Below are 22,955 nucleotides of genomic sequence, written 5' to 3' on the forward strand. Positions count from 1 at the left end.
ACCACAAGCTTTGAGCTTGTAGTTGGCGAAGATTTTCTCCATTTTAGCTCAAAAATTGAATCAAATATTACAAAAACAGAGGTGTATATGTGTGTATATATAGCTGTATGACTACGATCATGTATAAAGTTTGGATGCAAAAGCTTTTTTTTATAGGGGAGGGGTATAATCGTCATATTGAAGGGTAATTTTGGAATTAGTTAAAAAGTTTAAGTCACGTGTATCGCCATATCACTGGAAAGAGGATTCTGATCTCTGGAGGGGGGCAAAATGCTCAATTTCAGAATTACGATAACTAAGTTGCTCACTTTTTTACTTTAGGGGGGTATTTTGCTCTATGGAGTAAACCTCAAGGAGGGTATTTTGCACTTTTGCCAAGTAAGTATGAACTAATCCCTCAATCTCACTGACACTCCTAATTTTAGAAAACATCTTCTGTTTTTTTCCTCATTGATTTTGAAAGCGAGGCCACCTGACACATGAATTTGATATTGGAGCTTTCCATTTTAGGTTGGTGAGATTAAAAGTAGATTTGAAAAAAAAAAGAAAAAAAAAAAAAAAAAGAGGGTTTCTGGGTATAATTAATTTTGATTCTTTATACTTTTTTTACTACTATTTATCTTGTTATATTTATTTGTGCTTTTATTATTGACAATTACGTATATTATCATTGTATTGAAGGGGAGTAGGGGGAAAACTTGTGTTAATAGATTCGAATGATTGATCTTGAAAATTATGTGTTACAAGAAGAAGAAAAAAAAGACGTTTTTAACTTTAAAAAATGGTTAATTTCAATGACACCTCCTGTGGTTTGGACAAATATCACATAGAGACATCTTTCAAAAATAAATATCACTCAGACCCCAAATCAGTTTTTCATCATTTTTATCGTTAAAAATATGTGAAGTGACAAATGTACCCTTATTTTTTTAATCCATTTTAATCCAATATATGGGCAAATTTAAAAGACAATATTGCCGTCATTAGCTTTTCTCTCCTCTTTACTGCGTACGGATGTGAAATAATCTTGTGGGCATCACAATTCGTTGATATCTGCTCTCACTTTTAATTACCTCTTCTTCTTCTTTTTTATAAAATTATATATTATTATTTCTTCCAATTTGGGTTTAAATGATTTCACCCTTTTTAAGCTTCAACATAAATGTTTCGTTTGGTTGGAGGGATGGAAAAATAGATAGAAGGGATAGAGAAGGTGTCTCTCTCACTTTTTATTTGGTTGAATAGAACGGATAATAGAAATGATGAATAGGGTGACACATTTTTTTTGTTTGGTTGGAAGGAAGGGAAATAGGGTTTTTATATTTTTTTTACTAATATGCCCTCAGTATTTAAAAATTCTATATTTATTCCAAATTTTTAGGAAGGTTAGAAATGGAAAATCAATATTTGTGGTAGTTATTATTTCTTTCTCTCTCCTCTTCCTCCCAATTTTGGGCAGATGGAGAAATACAAAGGAATGAGGGATATTTGATTTCTCCCTCCTTGCTTCCTCCCTCCCGCTTTTCCCTTCCCTTCAACCAAATACGAAAAAGTTAGTTTATCCCTCCTCTCAACCATCCCTCCTTAATCCTTCCCTCCAACCAAACATAGCAAAAGTGAACTTTGGTATTAGAGAAGAAGATTTCATGTTCATGATGTATCAAGATGATGATGAAATCAATAGTGCGTCTCTTTTGACCAGAGAAAGATACAGATTAGATAAAGCAAAAAAGAGGCCATGAAGAAAAGATGTCCACTTTGATGGTGGTGGTGGCGGAATTCGAATCTTGCCGAAATCCTTGGTTGCCGGAAACCATGGAAATCAAAGTCTGCGGTGCATAAAACTCTCAAACATTTTTTTTTAGATGTTGAAAACTTTTCTCTTTCTTAACATTGAAATTAAATATATTTTTAAAATAAATATACATATTTTTTACCATATTTAATTTACCCTAATACATTCAAAAGACATGAAATTGAATACTATATATATATTTAAAAAATTAAATATACAATTTCTTAACATATATATTTTTAAAAAATTATTTATAAATACATTTTATATTCAATTACATTGGACTATCTTCTGATCTTTGGACTGACTCATAGGGGAAGACTTTGGGCGATTCACTGGAGTATTTTGCAATTTTGTCATATATATATATATATATATATATATACTAGGAAAAGGCACGTGCGATGCACGTGGTGAATATTTTGTAACTTATAAAATTTTTGTTTTCATATTGATTAATGAAAATTTATTTTATATTAATAAATAAATACTGAAATACTAGGAAAAGGCACGTGCGATGCACGTGGTGAATATTTTGTAACTTATAAAATTTTTGTCTTCATATTGATTAATGAAAATTTATTTTATATTAATAAATAAATACTGAAATATTTTGAAATTGCTGATAGAGTTTCAGTTTCGTAAATTAATAAATTCTTTTATGTTTTTATATTAATACTGAAATATGTATATTTTATTTTTTATTAAATAATAATTTTTTTATTTTAATAATGAAATATTTGAGTTTTGCAAAGTAACAAATTTTTTTAGGTAATTTGAATTTTATTAGGTAATTTGTAATTTGAATTTTATTAGATAATTTGAAATTTAGTATAATTTTTAATTTACAATAGAAATTCAATTATATTAATTTTTAATTAAATTTTAAGATATAAATTCAATTATACTAATTATACATTAGATTGAAATTGATATAAAAAAATTTTATATGGAGTTTGTGGTTTTTGGAAGACTCTAGGTTGTATTTCATTTTCTTTAAATATGTAATTTGTGGTAGAATTTTATAGAAATTATTTTATTTTATTTAGATATATCTTTGTAAAATTAGATTCTCTTTTATTAAAAAAATCATAAAAAATAGATAAATACAAGGGTTATATACTTATATGTGATAGAGTTCTTTTTTTGTATTAATTAATAAATATTTTTTATATTAAAAAATAAATACTGAAATGTTCAAATTCTTTAACATTTATATTTTATTTATATGTATTATTATATTATTATATATTTTCGTTAAATATATCATTGTCTAATGTAATAGAGTTATAGAAATTGTTTTATTTTCTTTAAATATATCCTTATTTAATTATATTTTATTTTATTAGAAAACTCATAATAAATAGATAAATACAGGGTATATGTGATAGAGTTTTAAAGAAAATAAAATACTTAATTTGTGGTAAAGTTTTGGTAATCTGTGTTAGAATTTTATAAACACTATTTCAATATATCCTTATCTAATGTGATAGAGTTTCATTGCAAATAAAATAGGTAATTTGTGGTACAATTTTATATAAATTATTTATTTTCTTTAAATATATATATTCTTGTCAAATTAAATTTTTTTATTTATTAAAAAACTCATAATAAAAGATAATTTGTGGTAGAGTTTTAGAAAAATTATTTTATTTTTTATACCAATTATTAAATATTTTTTATATTAATAATTCTTGTCAATTTATATTATATTTTATTTAAAAATTCATAATAAATACATAAATAGGTAATTTTTATTAGAATTTTATATAAACTCTTTTTAAAAAATATTTTATTTTCTTTAAGTATATCGTTGTCTAATTATATTTCCTTCATCAAAAACTCATAATAAATAGATAAAAACAAGTTATTTGTAATAGAGTTTTAAAGAAAATAAAATAGATAATTTGTGCTAGACTTTTATAGAAATTATTATATTTTTTGGAGATCTATTTATAAAAAATAAATAAATAGGTAATTTGTGTTACAGTTTTAGAAATTCTTTAAAAAACACTTTTTATATCAATTAATAAATATTTTTTTATATTAATAATTCTTGTCTAATTAGATTTCATTTTATTAAAAAACTCATAATAAATAGATAAATAAGTAATTTGTGTTAGAGTTTTATAGGAACTCTTTTCAAACCTCTTTTATATTAATTAATAAATATTTTTTTTATCTTAATAATGCTTGTCTAATTAGATTTTCTTTTATTAAAAAAACTCATAATAAATAAATAAATAGGTAATTTGTGATATAGTTTTATAGAAACTCTTTGAAAAACTCTTTTTATATCAATTAATAAATAATTATTTATATTAATAATACTTGTCTAATTAGATCTCCTTTTATTAAAAAAAACACTTAATAAATATATAAATAGAAAATTTGAGTTGAAATTTTATAGAAACTTTTTAAATATTATCTCTTTGTCTACTGTGATAGAGTTTTATTGAAAATAAAATTTGTGATTTGTGGTAGAGTTTTATAAAAATTATTTTATTTTCTTTAAATATATCCTTGTTTAATTAGATTTAATTTTATTAAGAAACTCATAATAAAAGTTAATTTGTGGTAGAGTTTTAGAAAAATTATTTTATTTTATATAACAATTAATAAATATTTTTTATATTAATAATTGTAGTCTAATTAGATTTTTTTTATTAAAAAATTCATAATAATAAATAGATTAACTTAAATTTCATTAGATAGATTTTAGAGTTTGATTGACATTTTTTTTTATATATATAAAAACTCTTTGCATATCAATTAATAAATATTTTTTTTATAAAAATAGATCGTTAAATTCGGAAACTCTTTGCACATGTAATAATACTACAGATAAAAACTTTTTTTTATATCAACTAATAAATATTTCTTTATATAAATAAATAAATACTTAAACAACTTGACACAACTTCTGTATTTTACTCAGAAAATTAGGTTTTTTTTTATTAAAAAATTCATAATAATAAATAGATAAATTTGAATGTTATTAGGTAGATTTTAGAGTTTTATAGAAGCTCTTTTTTCTATAAAAACTCTTTTCATATCAATTAATAAATATTTTTTATATAAATAAATAAATACTGAAATACTAAACTCTTTCCACATTTAATAAATATTTTTTAAATAAATAAATAAATACTGAAACTTTAGATTTACTTTTATTAAAAAATTTATAATAATAAATAGATAAATAGGTTAATTTGAATTTTATTAGGTAGATTTTAGAGTTTTATAGAGGTTTTTTTCTTTCTTTTATTTTTATTTTTTTATAAAATCTCTTTTCATATCGATTAATAAATTTTTTTTATATAAATAAATAAATACTGAAATACGGAAACTCTTTGCATATTTAATATTTTATTTTCTTTAAATATGTTCTTGTCTAATTAAATTTTATTTTATTAAGAAACTCATAATAAAAGTTAATTTGTAGTAGAGTTTTAGAAAAATTATTTTATTTTATATATCAATTAATAAGTATTTTTTATATTAATAATTATTGCCTAATTCAATTTTATTTAATTAAAAAGTTCATAATAATAAATAGATAAATAGGTTAATTTAAATTTTATTAGATAGATTTTGGAGTTCGATAGAGTTTTTTTTTTTTTTTTAAATACTTTTCATATCAATTAATAAATATATTATTTGATAAATAGCTACTTAAATACTGAAACTCTTTGCACATTTAAATCTTTTTTTATATTAATTAAGAAATATTTTTTTTATATTATTAAATAAATACTGAAATACTTTGGTAGAACTTCTGTACTTTACTCTGAAAATTAGATTTTCTTTTATTAAAAAATTGTAATTTGTAATATGTGTTAGAGTATTATAGAAAATATTTTTAAACTCTTTTTACATTAATTAATAAATATTTTTTATTTTAATAATTCCTATCTAATCAGATTAGTTTTTATTAAAAGAAACTCATAATAAAAGGTAATTTGTGGTACAATTTTAGAAAAATTATTTTATTTTTTATATCAATTAAAAATATTTTTTATATTAATAATTCTTGTCTACTTAGATTTTCTTTTACTAAAAAACTTATAATAAATAAATAGGTAATTTGTGTTAGAGTTTAATATAAACTCTTTTAAAAACTCTTTTTATATCAATTAATAAATATTTTTTATTTTAATAATTATTGTCTAATTACATTTAGTTTCATTAAAAAATTAATAATAAATAGATAAATAGGTAATTTGTGTTAGAATTTTTTAAAAACTCTTTTGAAACCTCTTTTTGTATTAGTTAATAAATAATTTTTTTTATTAATAATACTTATTTAATTAGATTTATTTTTATTAAAAAAACTCATAATAAATAGATAAACAGGTAATTTGTGTTAGAGTTTTATAGAAACTATAGAGTGTTGCCGAAAATAAAATAGGTAATTTGTAATAGAGTTTTATATAAATTATTTTATTATCTTTAAATATATACTTGTCTAATTAGATTTAATTTTATTAAGAAACTCATAGTAGAGTTATATAAAAATTATTTTTTATATATATCAATTAATAAATATTTTTATATTAATAATTCTTGTCTAATTAAATTTATTTTATTAAAAATTTGATAATAATAAATAGATAAATAGGTTAATTTAAATTTTATTATGTAGATTTTAGTATTTTATCATATTATTTAATAAATATTTTTTTACATAAATAAATAAATACTGAAACTCTTTACACATCTAATAATAGTACAGATAAAAACTCTTTTTATATCAATTAATAATTTTTTTATATATAAATAAATAAATATTGAAATACTCAAACTCTTTGACAGAGCTTCTATATTTTACTCAGGAATTGAACTCTTTTTATACCAATTAATAAATATCTTTTTATATAAATAAATAAATACTAAAACTCTTTGGCAGAATTTCTGTATTTTACTTTGAAATTCTAGATTTCTAGAATTCTCAATTTCTAGATCCCTTCTTCCATGCCTCTATTTATAGGCTTTTTGGATGAATAGAATAATGACATGTGTCCTTTTCTGATAATGACATAATCATAACTGAGCCGGTTATATTGTGATAATATCCACAAAAAATAACTAAAATTAAGAGTTTTATATAGAATATGATTGATTTTATTAGGTAATTTTTAGATTTTTATAAAAACTATAATTATCCATAAAAAAATATAAAAAAAAAAACTAAAAATAAAAGTTTTATATAGAATGTGATTGGTTTTATTAGGTAAATTAGATTTTCTTTTATTAAAAAACTTGTAATAAATAAATAAATAGGTAATTTGTGTTAGAGTTTAATATAAACTTTTTTAAAAACTCTTTTTATATCAATTAATAAATATTTTTTATTTTAATAATTCTTGTCTAATTAGATTTACTTTTAGTAAAAAAAAACTCAAAATAAATAGATAAATAGGTAATTTGTATTTTAAAAACTCTTTAAAAACCTCCTTTTGTATCAGTTAATAAATAATTTTTTATATTAATTATACTTGTCTAATTAGGTTTCGTTTTATTAAAAAACTCATGATAAATTGATAAATTGGTAATTTGTGTTAGAGTTTTATACTAACTTTTTAAATATATCTTTGTTGATAGAGTTTTATTGATACTAAAATAAGTAATTTGTAATAGAGTTTTATTGAAATTATTTTATTTTCTTTAAATATATAGTTGTCTAATTAGTTTTAATTTTATTAAGATATTCATAATAAAAGCTAATTTGTGGTAGAGTTTTATAAAAATTATTTTATTTTATATATCAATTAATAAATATTTTTTGTATTAATAAATCTGGTCTAATTAGATTTTCTTTTATTAAAAATGTATAATAATAAATAGATAAATGGGTTAATTTAAATTTTATTACGTAGAATTTACTGTTTTATAGATTTTTTTTTTTTTTTTTTTTTTTTTTTTTTTTTTTTTAGTAAAAGCTCTTTTCATATCATTTAATAAATGAAACTCTTTACACATCTAATAATAATATAGATAAAAACTCTTTTTATATCAATTAATAAATATTTTTTTATATAAATAAATAAATACTGAAAACTCTTGACAGAGCTTTTGTATTTTACTCTAAAATTCAACTCAATTAATAAATATTTTTGATATAAATAAATAAATACTGAAATACTGAAACTCTTTGGCAGAGTTTCTATACTTTACTCTGGAATTCTGAATTTTTAGAATTCTCAATTTCTGTTCCCCTTCCTCCTTCCTCCATGCCTCTATTTATAGGCTTCTTGGATGAATAAGATGATGACATGTGTCCTTTTATGATAATGACATAATCATAATTGGGCCGGGTCGGTTATATTGTGATAATTATCTATAAAAAATAACTAAAAATAAGAGTTTTATATAGAATGTGATTGATTTTATTAGGTAATTTTTAGAATTTTATAGAAACTATAATTATCCATAAAAAATAACTAAAAATAAGAATTTTATATAGAATGTGATTGATTTTATTAGGTAATTTTTAAAGTTTTATAGAAACTATTTTTACAAAAACTATTTTTATATCAATTAATAAATATTTTTTTATATAAATAAATAAATACTGAAATACTGAAACACTTTGCACATTTAATAATAGTATAGATATAGATATATATATATATATACACGCGCACACACACACTATATAAACCCTTTAACCCTTTAGGTTAAAGGGTTTTTTTTTTTTTGACAAAGTGTATTTAAGTCATTTTATATGGTGTAAGATATCAAAAGATAACAGTTGGGGTACGAGTAAAAAACAACAAACATTTATAAGATGAGTGATAGTAATTTTCAAAAGTTATTTAAGGTGATATTTGGCCAAAACTTATGGGTATCAGTGAAATTAACCCTAAAAAAAAACATGGACTCTTGAACCAGCATCTTTAATTTAATGAATAAAAATCCTATGGAATCAAGAATTGCGGATGGTGAATTAAGAGAATAGATAGGCAATGGAGAGGAGGAGTTAGATAGACTACATGAAGGTACATAAGTAGATATAATTGGATGAAAAAATCATGAATCAGTGACCATTATATATATTTTCTTCTAAATGCTTACAAGTAGTTGCTCCACATGAAGCCACACATGCCAAATAAACTGCACAGCCAACTTTGGTAGACTGTCGAATCCCTTAGAGACTCTCATTAGCTGCTAACTTTGGCACTTTTCATTTTGATAGCACTTGGGATGCTTAAAATGCTGCAAAAAGTGCTATTAGGTGCACATAGATCTCCAAACTTTCAGTCGTTTTGAATCAAAGGGGGATAATGAACTAACGATTTGGAACACACCATCTCAACAGCACAGTGCGCAACAAGAGAAGCAAAAGAAACGTTTGGTCACAGCAGTACTTGAAGTCACTGCAGGTGTTTGTGGGTGTGATTGGGGTTTCTCAGGCGCCGCCTTCTCCGAGGTGGTTGTTCCATCTCCACCTGATGGTTTCTCAGGCACCACCTTCACCGGGGCACTTGTTCCACTTCCACCTGCCAATCTGAAATGAATAAATAGTGCAATGTTTCAGGAGGATAGAAAAGAATGTCACTGTCTGCATTGGTGATAGCACCGAGAAAATAATTTTATGTAATCAGCTAGTACCAATCATTAATATAACAACGAGTATTGTCTAGACTACATACTAGAAGTTCATGAATCATGTGAAGTACATAACTAAGAAAAAAGAATTTAAATCATGACCTTTTGAGAGAAAGAAGACAAGGTTGGCAGTTGGATAAGAAGCACAGAAATTTTTTATTATATATGTAAATCAATTATAAGAAAGAAAAAGTATACACTAGTTTGGCTACATTTGATCAGAAAGAGCCCTATCAAGTAAAGGACATAACCATCCTCGCAACTTTATGTACGAACACCTTTGTTTCGGGGTTGGGCCGCTCTTCCTCCTGCTAATCCAGCCATTTCCCAACCTGTCTTTCCCAATGCTTTCAATTCAATAGAGGACCTCAATTCTTGCAATCACTGGACTCTTTAGTTTATTATTATTATTATTATTATACTAAAAAAGTTAAGGTTTAAAACTTTAGCTTGGATATATAAGCTCAACAATCTCTTTCTTCAATAGACGGACATGGCTCCCCACACTCTACATGGTTGTATTTGTACATGTTTCGACTTCCATCCATTATGGATCTCTTGGCATGGAGGCAAAGAGGGGAAGCAACTATGGAGTTTTGTAGACTCTCTCTGTATATAGAATATAATGAAGCAAGCTAGCGTGCTTACTCTCCTAGTTTGAATCCCATTGAATGGCTGTCGTTCCCGGAATGTATGGATTCTCAAGAAGAGGGCCTGTGGTGGTTGCCTCTGGACCGCCCGGATCTCATGAGTTAATCGAATGTTGGATCTACATTGGATCTCACCTTAATCACTCCATCTATCCTCCCAAGGAAAAGTTTGGTTTCAAACCCTGGTTTGAACCTGAGGAGTTCATGAAAGGGAGACCTATCTCCACAACAAGCTCCTCGAATGGTTGAGAATGCTCACCTAACTTTCAAGCAGCAGTTTAGGAATGTATGGTAGAAAAATGTTCAAGAAACAAAAGGAAATTAAGTAGCATAATATCTAGCACACATTGCCAACAAGTATTACACGTATGCATCAATCACACAATCAAGAAGCATCTATCATTATGTGTATGACATCTTAGTATTAGCAAGACCACCACCTCGACATGCTTACAAAAACAGGATTCCTGCAGGGTGGAGCTACATATATGTCAATGATGACCAACCCCCTCTCCCAAATCCTCTTAAGAAAATTTTGGCTCCACTACTCATACAAGTACTTAAATAATTTTTTTCATACAAGTACTCATACAAGTACTCAAATATTCATTCATGCATTTAAAGGAGATAGGCATACAAATGCTTCTACCTTGATGTGTAGGAAAGCAACAGCTTACATTGGAAATGCAAAAGACCCGCCGCTATTACCACTTTCAGAAGAATGGCCAGAAGTGCTAGCAGAAGTATGAGGTCTGTCAGCAGGTGGCACCTTTTTCTTGCCTTGATCTTCTGCAGTGCCTTTTGAAACACTCTTTGGGGTTTCCTCTGCCACTTCTTTTACTTGAGTTTCCTCTCCTGTATCAGCACACTGTCTGTCATTGTCTGCTGATGATTCAAATACAGTGGGGAGGCTGGACAGAAAGTTGTTCAGCCCATTGGACTTGGACTTGGACTTGGACTTGGACTTTGTAACAGGATGATGGCTGGATGAAGAGTTGTTTGACTCATCATTGTTAGTCACTTGTTCGGATGCACCCACCAAATTAGCATGATCTCTTGGGAAACTGTTATTCCCCATTTGAAGACTAAACAACGAGTCATTTGAAGCAACACTCCATTCCATAGCAGAGGTCGGTTTACGACCAAAGATAGACGATGGAATCCTATTTGGATCATAACCTGTAGGTTGACCCATCATTTGGATAGGAGGGGATTGCCTTGGTGATGCACTTAACATGTTCCAATCAGGATCCTGAGCAGAAGAAGAAACTCCTGGTGATAATAGTGGTCCTAGTCTAGTTGGCGATCTTGGTGACACACTTACCATGCTCCACTCAGGTGTCTGAGGAGAAAGTTCTGGTGATGTTGTGGGTTTCGATAAGCTAGTATTATCCCGGTCAGATTTGGTAACGGAAGTAACAAGAACGATCTTTTCACCATCCGATTTCATTTCAATATGTGGATCACCCGCCTCACAAGTTGACTTGGCATGCATCCTTCAATCCTTACTACTACTACTCCTGTGTACATGGCCCATTGGTTAGAGCCCCTCAAAAAAAAAAAAAAAAAAAATCACTAACCACAAGTAATTGACCTTATATGAGTAAAACATGTAATATAATCAGTTTATCAAATGCATAATTTCTACAACATAGTGTTTGTTAACCCTTGCACAATTACAACAAAAAAAGTACTATTACACTCCAGTAATTTCTACGACATAGTGTTCTTTACACTTTTCTTTTTCTTTTCCATTGCTTTGCGAAAATCAAAGGGAGCCATAGGTTACGGCATGGAAAAGGTTTAAAATGAGATGAAAAATTAAAACTTCAGACACATGTGGGAGGCAGGTCAATTTGACAAAGCCCCAAATTTTTAAGGATCAAATAGCAGTAATCCATTTATCTAATTCTTGCTTTTAATACATTGTTACAACAAAGTGATTCAATTGAACTATGGAAAAATATCCAACAGAAGCAACACACTTGATGAGATGACACATTGATGAGGTCGTGTTGTGCAACAGGGACCATAGTGTAACGGTTTGATGGTTCTAGGTTGATATTAATTAAAATATAAAGCTCCATATAGCTTACTAAATCTAACTTAATTGATTCACAAGGACAAGGTCGCTTTTTTTTTTTTTTTTTTTTTTTTCTGGCTTATTAACCATTCCACGCAATTTCACACAACTGATTTAGGGCTTCTTTTCTGTTTTTTTGGCCTTTTCGTACAAAATTTGCAGTTTATAGCGGATATATATATATATATATATATATATATATATATATATATATATATAACTGTGTGTGCATATACATCATCCAATTTGCAGTAGGATACATTTTAGTTTCCAGCAAGTGAATTTTGTGCATTCAGTCTCGATAACTAAAGAAGATCATCAACTTCCGGGAAAAAAATAAATAAATAAATAAAGAGGATCATCACAATTATATATAAAAGTTTCAAGAAATTGAACTCACTCGAATTTTCAAGAAAACCATTGACGTCCCCAAGAGGTTGTTGATGATGAGCAGTCTCAGATTTACCATAAATGGCTTTGAAAATGAAGAACAGGGGAATTTAAAGACAGGAAGATATATGTATTAGTCGACAGAAGAAAAAAAAAAAAGGGAAAATTAGGGCACTGGAAGAGAGAGAGAGAGAAGTGGGGTGTTAGGGTTTCATCTGAGAGAAAATTTGCTAAAAATGGGGTCAGCGACTGTTTCGTGGTTGCTAATAAGTTCTCCTACAACGAACCCAGGATGGCTGCAGTTATTTTCACCCCCCTCACCAGTTGGCGCCATTCTTATAACTAACGCTCTTCCTGACGCGGGAAGACAAGTCATTCGTGTGAGAATTTTGTTACAAAGGCCGACTTTACTTATTTATTTAACTGATTGAGATGAAGTTTTGAATTTTCATTCTAAATAGTATTGTCTAAATTTAAAAAATTTGTTTTTTTTATAAATCCTAAAAAAAAATTTAGACAATTAAAAATAATACTCACCCACTTTACCAAGTCCCCTGTTGTACAAACTAACACACGTGACCTAGTGGATGATGGCCTAGGGAGTTTTCGGGAAACCATAAATTAAAATGTGCTAAGTCTTTTAAAAAAATTAATGTTATGCTCTCAAAGTAAAATATTACTCCTATTATTGTAGAAAAATGAAGTGCAATACTCTAATTTGATGTTTTGAATGGTTTCACATACAATGTGGGCCACCCACAGTCCATGTGGTTGTTCAATTTCATTTTTTTTTTTTTTTTTTTCCTTTTTTGGAAGTAATTTTAAATTTTTTACAAAATGCACTCCTAAATTATCTTTTAAAATTCTATCTTTTAACTCTCTTTTTTTATAATTATTATCATCTCTCTTGCTTCTTCAAATTTATTTGATCATCAATCAAACTCTATTTTTTTTTTTCTTTAAAGTCTTTTTTTTTTTTTTTTATCTTGTTCATTGTCTTCTTTTGTCTCTCCCCAAAAGGCATATCTATTTTGTTTTTATTTTTATTTTTAAATATTTTTTTTGACTCGAAGAGTTATACTACTTACCAAATAGGCATGTATCTATGTTGTAGCACTAGAAAATGTTACTAAACAAATAAGGAATAAAAAATAACCATGGAATCTGAGGGTATTTTTGAAAATAAGATGAAGAAGTGAGGGCAAGAAATGAATGAAGTAAGAGGCTCAGTTCCATTATATTATCTGTTATCGCCAACATTGGTAAATGTTTCATATCAAAGCTCCAATTACAGAAAAAAAATGCTGAAAGCCGCCTCCAATAAGATACTGATGGAGGGAGCAATGGGAACGCACATATTCAGAAATAGAATTCAAAGTTTCATCTGTAAGCCCTATCATTATTTCCTTAATTTACAGAATAACCACTTGGCTACTCTTATTAATTATATTTTCTGAACTCTTCATCGTATTACTTGTTTGAATCTTTGGAAACGAACATGAATATCATCAAACAACTACAGTTAAGTTCTAGATTTTGTCAAGCTTAGTCGTCTGTTGGCGAAAAATACAACATACGTTCATAAAGTGAAATAAATTCATGAATGCCCCAAAAAGAGATTTACAGGGTTGTATTGAAACCTTAATTATATGTTCTTAAATTCATAGGGAAAAAAAAATGGAATAAACATAGGACATTAATGGAGTTTTGAAGGTATCAAAGCTAGAAAGAAAGCGACATCAATGATATATAGTGTGGATTATAATATACTGTATTTAGATGCTAGTGTAAAATACTGAAAAGCGTCATTACTTACAATTTTTGCAGGCAAAATAGCATCAAGCCACCATAATCAAACTCCAATTCATCCATGGTCGATAACGAAGAATTTTAGTGCTCCACATTATCTCAAAGTGCCCAATATAGCAAGCCAGCACAGAGAAACAGTAAAGGTGAATGTTGTGTTCTTCCTGGTTGAAACACCATTTCCGAATTTTGTTGTGTCATATGATGTCTCAGTGACATTGCTTTTATTAGCAACCAGATTTCGATCCTATTTTTACTTCTTTTGACATACATTGTTTAGTTGTGAATTCCTACCTTATTCCTTTTCGATCATTGATTATTCTCGGTCAGGTTTTTGCGATAAGGAGGAGAAGGGCAAATACGCAGACAGACACATATGTGCTATTGGAACCGGGACAGAATGAGGAGTTTGTCTCCGAGGAAGAATTGAGAGGCAGGTTGAAAGGTTGGCTCGAAAATTGGCCCGGAAAGACCCTGCCCCCGGACCTTGCAAGGTTTGAAACCATTGATGTTGCTGTAACATACCTAGTAAAGTCTGTCTGTGAACTTGAAATAGATGGAGATGTTGGTTCAATCCAATGGTATGAAGTTCGTATGGAGTGAGAAACAATGATTTGAGTTTTAGTCCCCCAATAGATGTCACACGTATTTTCTTAATTTCCGTGCTTTTAAGATGACATGAAACATCATGAGTTTGTATCAGTGTAAAATGCATCTTGGCCGTGTTTAGTTAATGGATTGTATATCTTTATTGATTTGCATAAAGATAATTTCAGGACTTGTAGATTATAAAGTTTGCCATGTTCTGGTTTATGAAATGTTCCTAAATTATTAAGGTTTTCAAAAGGTCAAACAAAACAGGGACATGGCCAAAGCAGAACTTAATGGGACAGATGTTTGTGAACTGTGGACTTTTTACCTAACTAATGGCAAGAGAAATTATTACAAGTTGGGCCTTTGGCCGAACAAGCCAGAGATCTGGCAACACAAGCGCAAGAGAGCAACCCCAAACAAGACTAAAGCTAGCCCAACCCAAAAAAAATCTTAAATCATGGATTAACCAACTGAATTATAGCAGTTAAATAAGGATTTCAGGCTACACTATCCCGGTGAGCAACCTAGATCTAGATGAACTACGAGAGAAGCGTCGTTGCACGACCTTCGATTTTCAACCTGGAGGTCTCGGTGCTATCGATTCTCAAAATGAGTCTTCTGGTTCATTATCCCATAATTGGGCCTATTTGGTAAGCTTTTTGTTATAATAGGATACTATTGATGAAAAAAACATGTTTAATAAAAACTGTTCTTGAATAGTGGTCAAAAATCAAAACAACAATTTGGTGTTTTTGTATGTTTCAGCATTGTAGCGATAAACAATAATTTTTTTTTTAAACTAACCATTATATTTTTCAAACTTGCAATATTTTGATTCAAATATATTTTTATATTTTTATTTTTAAAAATCTTGCAACAAATAATCGTTACCGAACATGTTTTAAATTAATATTTAAAACACTTTATAATAAAACACTTATTTTGTTTTGAATTAAAATAAAACGCCTAACATGCCTTAAATAAATAGGATGCAAACAATAAAGACACTAAATAGTCTTCTCAAAAGAGAGCCGAGCAAATTGGTGATGGCCAGAATGGGAACCCAAAATATACGTAAGACATCTCATCAGAAGTGCTCTGCTATGTTGCTATGACAATGAGCTTCCAACCTTTTGGGGACGAAAGTTGTAAAAGAGATAATGTGACAAGTACTGAAGGCAACACAAGTAGTAATTAAACTATATTTAAATCAAAAGGTCCTACTTGCTAAATGCAACCTATCAAGTGTCAATTGAATATGAAAAAGAAAAAAGAAAAAGTGTCATTAGAATTATGCCCTAATTATTAAAGTACCTATAAAAGAAAATTTAATAACGTTTTTTTTTTTTTTTAAGAGGATGGTGGTAATCGGCCCTGTCATAATTTACTATAGGATACATGTTATCTCCTATTTTGCATACATCATGCAATTACCAAAAAAAACCTCCCTAAAAATGATGAAAATTGTAATACAAGGTACAGTGGCCCTCGTATGGTCCATTCCTTAACCCAGAACCAGAAGTAGTGGGATTGTCACATTGACAATGAGTACAACCACTCCACACCCACCTTAATCATATATTAACATTACATGGTGAAAATGACCCCAGTAATCCATGGATCTAGATATATTTCCAAAGCAAAGCAGCTTGTTTAAAATTTTAAATAAAAAAAAAAAATTACTAATTTAAAGAAATGCCAACCAGTCTGACCCTCTGTGGTAATCGAAGTTGATCTCCAACAAGAGGACATCATTCATCTCATATATACTAGTGCACACGTGCTTGTATTTTACTAAAATGATAAACCTTAGGATTCTCGTATACTATTTATATACTGTAGTTGATTGACTTGGACCCCATTTTCATGCCCGTAAACATGGAAGTGGATGAGGCTATAACTAGAAAATACAATTCTTAGATTTATTCCTCGATACCATTCCACCTTGAAAATAATTCTTCTTTACATGATATAGTTTTGTGTTGCGCACCTTGTCGATGCATATGTATATTAATTGTATTTGGAAAGTACAAGCAACCTCGAGGAATTTTTTAACTAATTATTTAATGGATATGAGACGAGACTTCTAAATTTGGTGATAAAATAAGATAGAAAATTTTAAAATTTTAGAGATATCGTACTTGTGAGTGTTCCAATCCTTCAATATGGTGGTAGAATTTACTCAATAGATAATCCAACCATTGAAAACAGGGACTGATATAAGGTGGGCTATGGAGGGCTTGAGTCCATATATTTTTTTGGTATAACCCACTCCATTAACAATTTTTGGATCCGCCCTTTATTGGGAGACTCAGAATATTGTAGAGGCCCGATAACATATAGTGATGGTAATGGGGCAATTTGGGACAGGAATCTCATTCCCATCTCTATTTAATTTTTTCACCCCAGAACCATTCCAAAATCCATCGGATTTTTCAAAGCAGCCCTCATTCCCATCTCTATTTACATAATCGGTTTTTCAAAATCACCCCAAACAGGCCAAGTCCCGCCGAGTTGGCGATATTTATCATTCGTACTAGCAGTTTTCCTTTTTTCACAAGACTTAAAGATATGAAACGAAATGAAAGTTAGAATTTCATCCTCTCTATATATATTTAACCTATTTTAGTAATATATCATAATATGTAAGAATAATTTAATAAATTTATTATATATTTGAGACAAAACGGGGAGGGGCAACCCTCTCCCGAAACAGTCCCAAAATCCGTCTAGTTTTTTAAAACAACTCATATTATTGTCCTTATTTATATAATCGATTCCGTAAAATCTTTCCAAAGAAGATCTAGTGGGTCCATCGAGGTACGAATTTTTGCCATCCCTACTAACAAACCAACATCATGGTACTTAAAAATAAATAAATAAAATTGTACCACGGCTGTTATAGTCTTATTCATACCGAAAAGACTATGGAACAAATTCATGGTGGTACAATTGTACATATATTTGGAATCAAGAGACCACCAAGATTTTGAAATCAAATCCTTGGAAAAAAATTAACAATTATGAAATACGAGTCACTTCCATAATTATAATTGAAATACGTGCTCATTTTGGTGAGATACAAGGAATTTGAAGGCTCCATCAAACAACTAGCTAAGACACTTATGGGACCATCAATTTGTCACTGGTGGTTTTGGATTCTACACTAGGGCCATGGAAGTTAGACAGACTGTCCCTTTCCAAGACAAAGTAGAGATCAATGGCCTCTGATATATATGTGCCAGATTCGTTATATCTGGCTAGAGTTCATCAACCAGGTCGTCTTTTCTTTCAAAATTTTGATAGCCCGATGTATAACATCTTTGCGGAGAATCATGGAGATCGTTTGGACTATCAAAAGGTTAAACGGGTAGTTGATACATTTTTTCAAATCAAAATAGATTGTTCCATTTTGAAAAGATGTATCAGTCTGTTCATATAATCTTTCAACAATTCAGATTATATAATCATCGACAACCCGTTTTACATCATATCCTTAACAAATAAATACTATCATGATTACCAGATTCCTTATATCTAGAGTTCATCTAACATGTTGTCTTTTCTTTCAAAAAATTGTCACGACACGTTGCGGAGAATCATGGAGATCATTTAAATGACTATTAGAAGGTTAAATGAGTGGTTGATATAAATTTTTTCAAATCAAAATGAACTCGTCGATGGTATCTCAAATAAAAGAAATTGTCAAACCTATCCATATGGTATTTCAACGATTCAAACTGTATAATCCATAACCCCTTCTACATCATATCCTTAAGAAATAAAAATCATTATTTAGCTCCCCATTCCCGGCCAAACGTACTACAAGGATATGATGTACAAGGATATGATGCAGAAGGGGTTATGAATTTCGATTTGTGTTTAGTTTTTTTTTTAATAACTAATCTTCAGTTACGAAAACTAAAAATTATTATGAATATTATCAAGATCATCATATCAAGATTTAAAAGTTATGGAGTATTTATTAATATTATTACAACTTAATTGAATTTTCTTAAGGTTACAAAAAAAGAAATAAAATTTTTTAAATTAAACACAAAACTTTTAGAAGTTACTTATGAATATTGTTACAATTAAATTGAATTTTATTAAATTAAATATAAATCTTGATAATATATACAATGGTTCTTATTGAATTATTCAGAGTCATAGGTTATATAAATATGCATGAAGTAATTATATATATGGTAAAGTGCAAAAAAAATCCTGAATTATGTTGGAATTTGTAAATAAATTCCCTTGAAGCATATTTTGTGCATAAAACTTCATGAACTACCATATTTAGTTGCAAAATACTCTCAATGTCTTCACTATATTTTATTAAATGGCCATAATGCCCTTTATTATTAAATTGCACTTAATCTATTTTTCTTATTGAAATAAATTGTGAAAAAAATTATACTAATTTGATGACATCTTCTCCATTAAATTTGCATAAATTTACCCTTAATTTTTTAAATTAATTTTTAAATAAAAATCTTAAGTAGAAAATTTTAAAAAAATTTAAGTAATTTCTTAATTTTTCATGAATATATTGCATAAAAAGTAAGGTATTTTTTATTTAGAGAATTTATTAATTTTTCATGAATATATTGTATAAAATGAAGGTAATTTTTATGGTATTTATAGTGAGTATAATAAGTTTTATTATAAATAGTAAAGTTTTAATAATAAGTTAATCATTTTAGAAAATGGGAGATCCAAATCTATTTATTTATTTTTTAAATTTTTGATAAATTATAATAATAAAATTAAGATAAATAGTATAATTAATATTTAGATAAGAAAAAAGATGACAAAAATAATTTAATAAAAAATGATAAATATAATGATAAAAGGTAAAATAATCTTTTGTAATAAGTTTATTCTTAATTGTAACAAATTAATATTTCAGAGAGGTAATTTATAATTCAAGATGGTTGTTTATAAAAGGGTAATAGTTCAGAATATCTTTTACACTTTTCCTTTATATATATATATATATCTTGAACTTTATAGTAGTATAAAAATCACAGTGGAAATGGAATTGACGCTCCTTTTTTTAATTGTGAATGCCCGCTACTCTATATCATTTTTATGTAATAAAAATTACTTAAAAGAAAAACTCTTGCAATAAACATATTTAATTTAGAATAAAACAAAAAATGACACAATCGCGCACAGAGAAATTATATTAATGCAAAATCTATTCACGTACACAATAATACAATATATAATATGAATATATATATATATATATGATATAGCAGAGCCAAGCCACAGTGGACTTAACAATAATGATGATGGTGGTCAAAGAGAGAGAGTCCGTAATCCATGGATTCTGGGAGATATTTCCAAGGCAACGAGGGACCCCATTCTACTTGGACTAGAAGCTTAAGTAGCCTTTTTTGCTGACTTAAAGGATTACTACCCACCCTCTCCCTCTCCCATGGCCAAAACCACATCATGTCACTGGATGCAGACGTGTCTATATATATATATCTATACATATATTTCCATTATATAATCTAAGAGGTCACGACCAGCTGATCGACCCCTTTTCTAATCATACACGTGGGGATGCATTGATTAACATATACTCTTTAGTCCACGACAACAACATCACTTCTTTGTATTTAATTACTAAATTAAAAATTAAATAAATTATTTAATTAATCTTTTAATTTAGTAACTAAATCGAGAAGAACTCTATTAATAGTATTACTTTATAAAAAAAATTGAGTATATTTGGTTCAGTTTTTTATTTTTTAAAAAATTAAAATATATAAAATTGTACAAAAAAAATGTGTGATTAAATTTTTTGAAAACTCAATTGAAAAATATTTTTAATTGTATTTTATACTTATTTAAAAATAGTTTTCGATTTTATGAATTTTTAAAAATTATTTTCAAAAGAGTAAACAAAGTAAGTATTTGGCCTCTTCAAAATTCGAAGTTTTGAAAGAGAGCTATAAAAAATAGTTTTAATGCTCTTAAAATATGACATGGTACGTTTAACTAAATAATAATTCACTGAATTAAATTAATTTTACTAATTTAAATAAATATAATTAACTGATAACAACAGTGACCAATTAAATGTATTCTAATTAAATGTATTCTGTCAAATAATTGTGGCTAACTTTTTTGCTCAAATACCACAACTCTTATTGCATCAAATCAAATATAATAATTGAATAAAACTCTGAACTATTTGGCATTCTTATTCTTTCTTAAACGCTCTTAAAAAGATTTTCCATTATTGAAAACTTGAAGTAAACAAATCAAATTAAATGAACAAAAACTTATAAGTCATGTAATCAAATATTTCAACTTAATTAGCCTCTTATGTGGATCCATCCACCTAAAGACCCTAGCCAAGTACAATGATGTGGCTGATACAATTTCATGGTTGAGACACAAATGGTCATCTCATTGATTGGCACCAATTACTCGTGCGCTTAGTAGAATTGCTTTTGCAATATTAAATACGGAGTGTATATATATATATGTGTGTGTGTGTGTGTTATTTTGTATTTGATTTGATTTATGACATTAATTAAGAGACCTGAAATAGGAAGATGTGGTTCTGAGATGGACCTGATGCATTCAGACTACTGTACCAGGGCTGATGAGAACTTTTTTGAGTTACTAAACGTAGGAAACAAGCTAGATATCATCGTCATCATCATCATCATAAAAATGCGGGTAGTGAGAGAAAGTGATGATCGAAGCAACTTGAATGCTATCAACTTAAATGATATATATAGATATGGAATTGAAAGGACTATGCCCCATTAAATGGATAGCCAGTCAAACGGATCACATCTGCTTAACTCCTATCTTGTCGCATTTCAATCTTCCATATTCCACCTTACTGTTTCATGAGCACCTCTAGATTCATAAGGACTTGTTTGGTTGATTCTCTTTCTAACATCATGGAGTGCCCAAAGTGGTACACAAAGATTGTGCTATCTAAACCCACTGTAATTAATTATGTATGGTGAGCATTTCAAGGTTTGAGCAGCTTTATATATATATATATATATATATAGTATATACAGAGAGAGAGAAAGAGGAGGGTAGAGAGAGAGCGTTGACCACATGGAGGTCCCTCTTCAGTTTCAGCGGAAGTAGTTTTGCTATCTACTACCAGAGAAAGTGTTGGCTACTCCAGCGTACTTAGAATATTATATCCTAGTTAATACAGTAGTAATTAATTATATTTTTTTATTATCAAGAAAAATATAAAGCTTTGTGGTCGGAGGGATTACGTAGACAGGTGTCCCAGAAAAATTTTCCCCTGCTACTCTATGCTACTCCTCCCTTTCAACTAAGTTTATGACTACATGATTACATCTATAAATGATTTATATAAAAAAATTGAATAAATAAATCCTCCAAGCAGGGACGGAACTAAAAAAATTATGTGAGAGGGAATTATAGTATAATTTTTTAATAATTTTAGTGAAGGTGATTGTGTAATTTTATAAATATATATATCAAAACAAATAAAATAATAAGATACATTACTAAAAGTAAAAAAAATTGAGTAACAACAATTACTCCCACTGACTTATACATAGATTCGTCTTTGCCTCCAAATCTATGATTTTCTTTTGAACATCAGTTACTATGCCACTTTTGATTTTCCTTTCACTTTTAATTTTTAAAATTTTTTTTTCACCTTTTGTGGCAAGAGAAGTATTTACTTGTGTGATTAATCCTCCTTGATATATATTTTATTATTTGATTCACATCTTGACATTAAGAAGTCCAATATGATCTTGAAAATAAAAAATAACAAAAATACTGAAAGGACTAGGAAAAAAATTAAGAACTTACTAATATAAAATTGTTATAACTATTGGGAATTTGGGAATAGTTTGATATGAATAAACGAGAATGTCTTTCTAATTTAGATTTTTTTTTTTGAGTAATTTTTAGTGTACTTCAAGAAATATGTCGTACTATAATTTGTTTTTCAAAGGCCTTATAATTTAGTGGTATCTTGTTATAAGAGGTG

The 22,955-nt window shown here is 27.9% G+C and overlaps 1 protein-coding gene across 1 annotated transcript; it reads left to right on the top strand.

Annotated features, from left to right (window-relative positions):
- The first annotated feature begins 13,787 nt into the window (after positions 1–13,787).
- Positions 13,788–15,128, top strand: LOC132285661 (protein CHLORORESPIRATORY REDUCTION 7, chloroplastic). Its single transcript, XM_059787854.1, has 3 exons — positions 13,788–13,915; positions 14,357–14,481; positions 14,666–15,128. Exons 1-3 carry the CDS (start codon positions 13,831–13,833, stop codon positions 14,936–14,938), a joined length of 483 nt encoding a protein of 160 aa, XP_059643837.1. The 5' UTR covers positions 13,788–13,830; the 3' UTR covers positions 14,939–15,128.
- The last annotated feature ends 7,827 nt before the right edge of the window (positions 15,129–22,955 follow it).

The sequence above is a fragment of the Cornus florida genome, unplaced genomic scaffold (genome assembly GCF_030987335.1).
Source record: "Cornus florida cultivar Cherokee Brave unplaced genomic scaffold, ASM3098733v1 CherokeeBrave_3.0.0_Hap2_Chr11, whole genome shotgun sequence".
NCBI classification, from domain to species: Eukaryota; Viridiplantae; Streptophyta; class Magnoliopsida; order Cornales; family Cornaceae; genus Cornus; species Cornus florida.

Excerpts from the sequence above, each read along its gene's own strand:
- LOC132285661 (XM_059787854.1), top strand. The coding sequence starts at position 13,831 with ATGCTGAAAGCCGCCTCCAATAAGATACTGATGGAGGGAGCAATGGGA. Across the intron at positions 13,916-14,356 it reads TAGAATTCAAAGTTTCATCT|GCAAAATAGCATCAAGCCAC; the intron begins GTAAGCCCTATC and ends CAATTTTTGCAG. Across the intron at positions 14,482-14,665 it reads AGCACAGAGAAACAGTAAAG|GTTTTTGCGATAAGGAGGAG; the intron begins GTGAATGTTGTG and ends ATTCTCGGTCAG.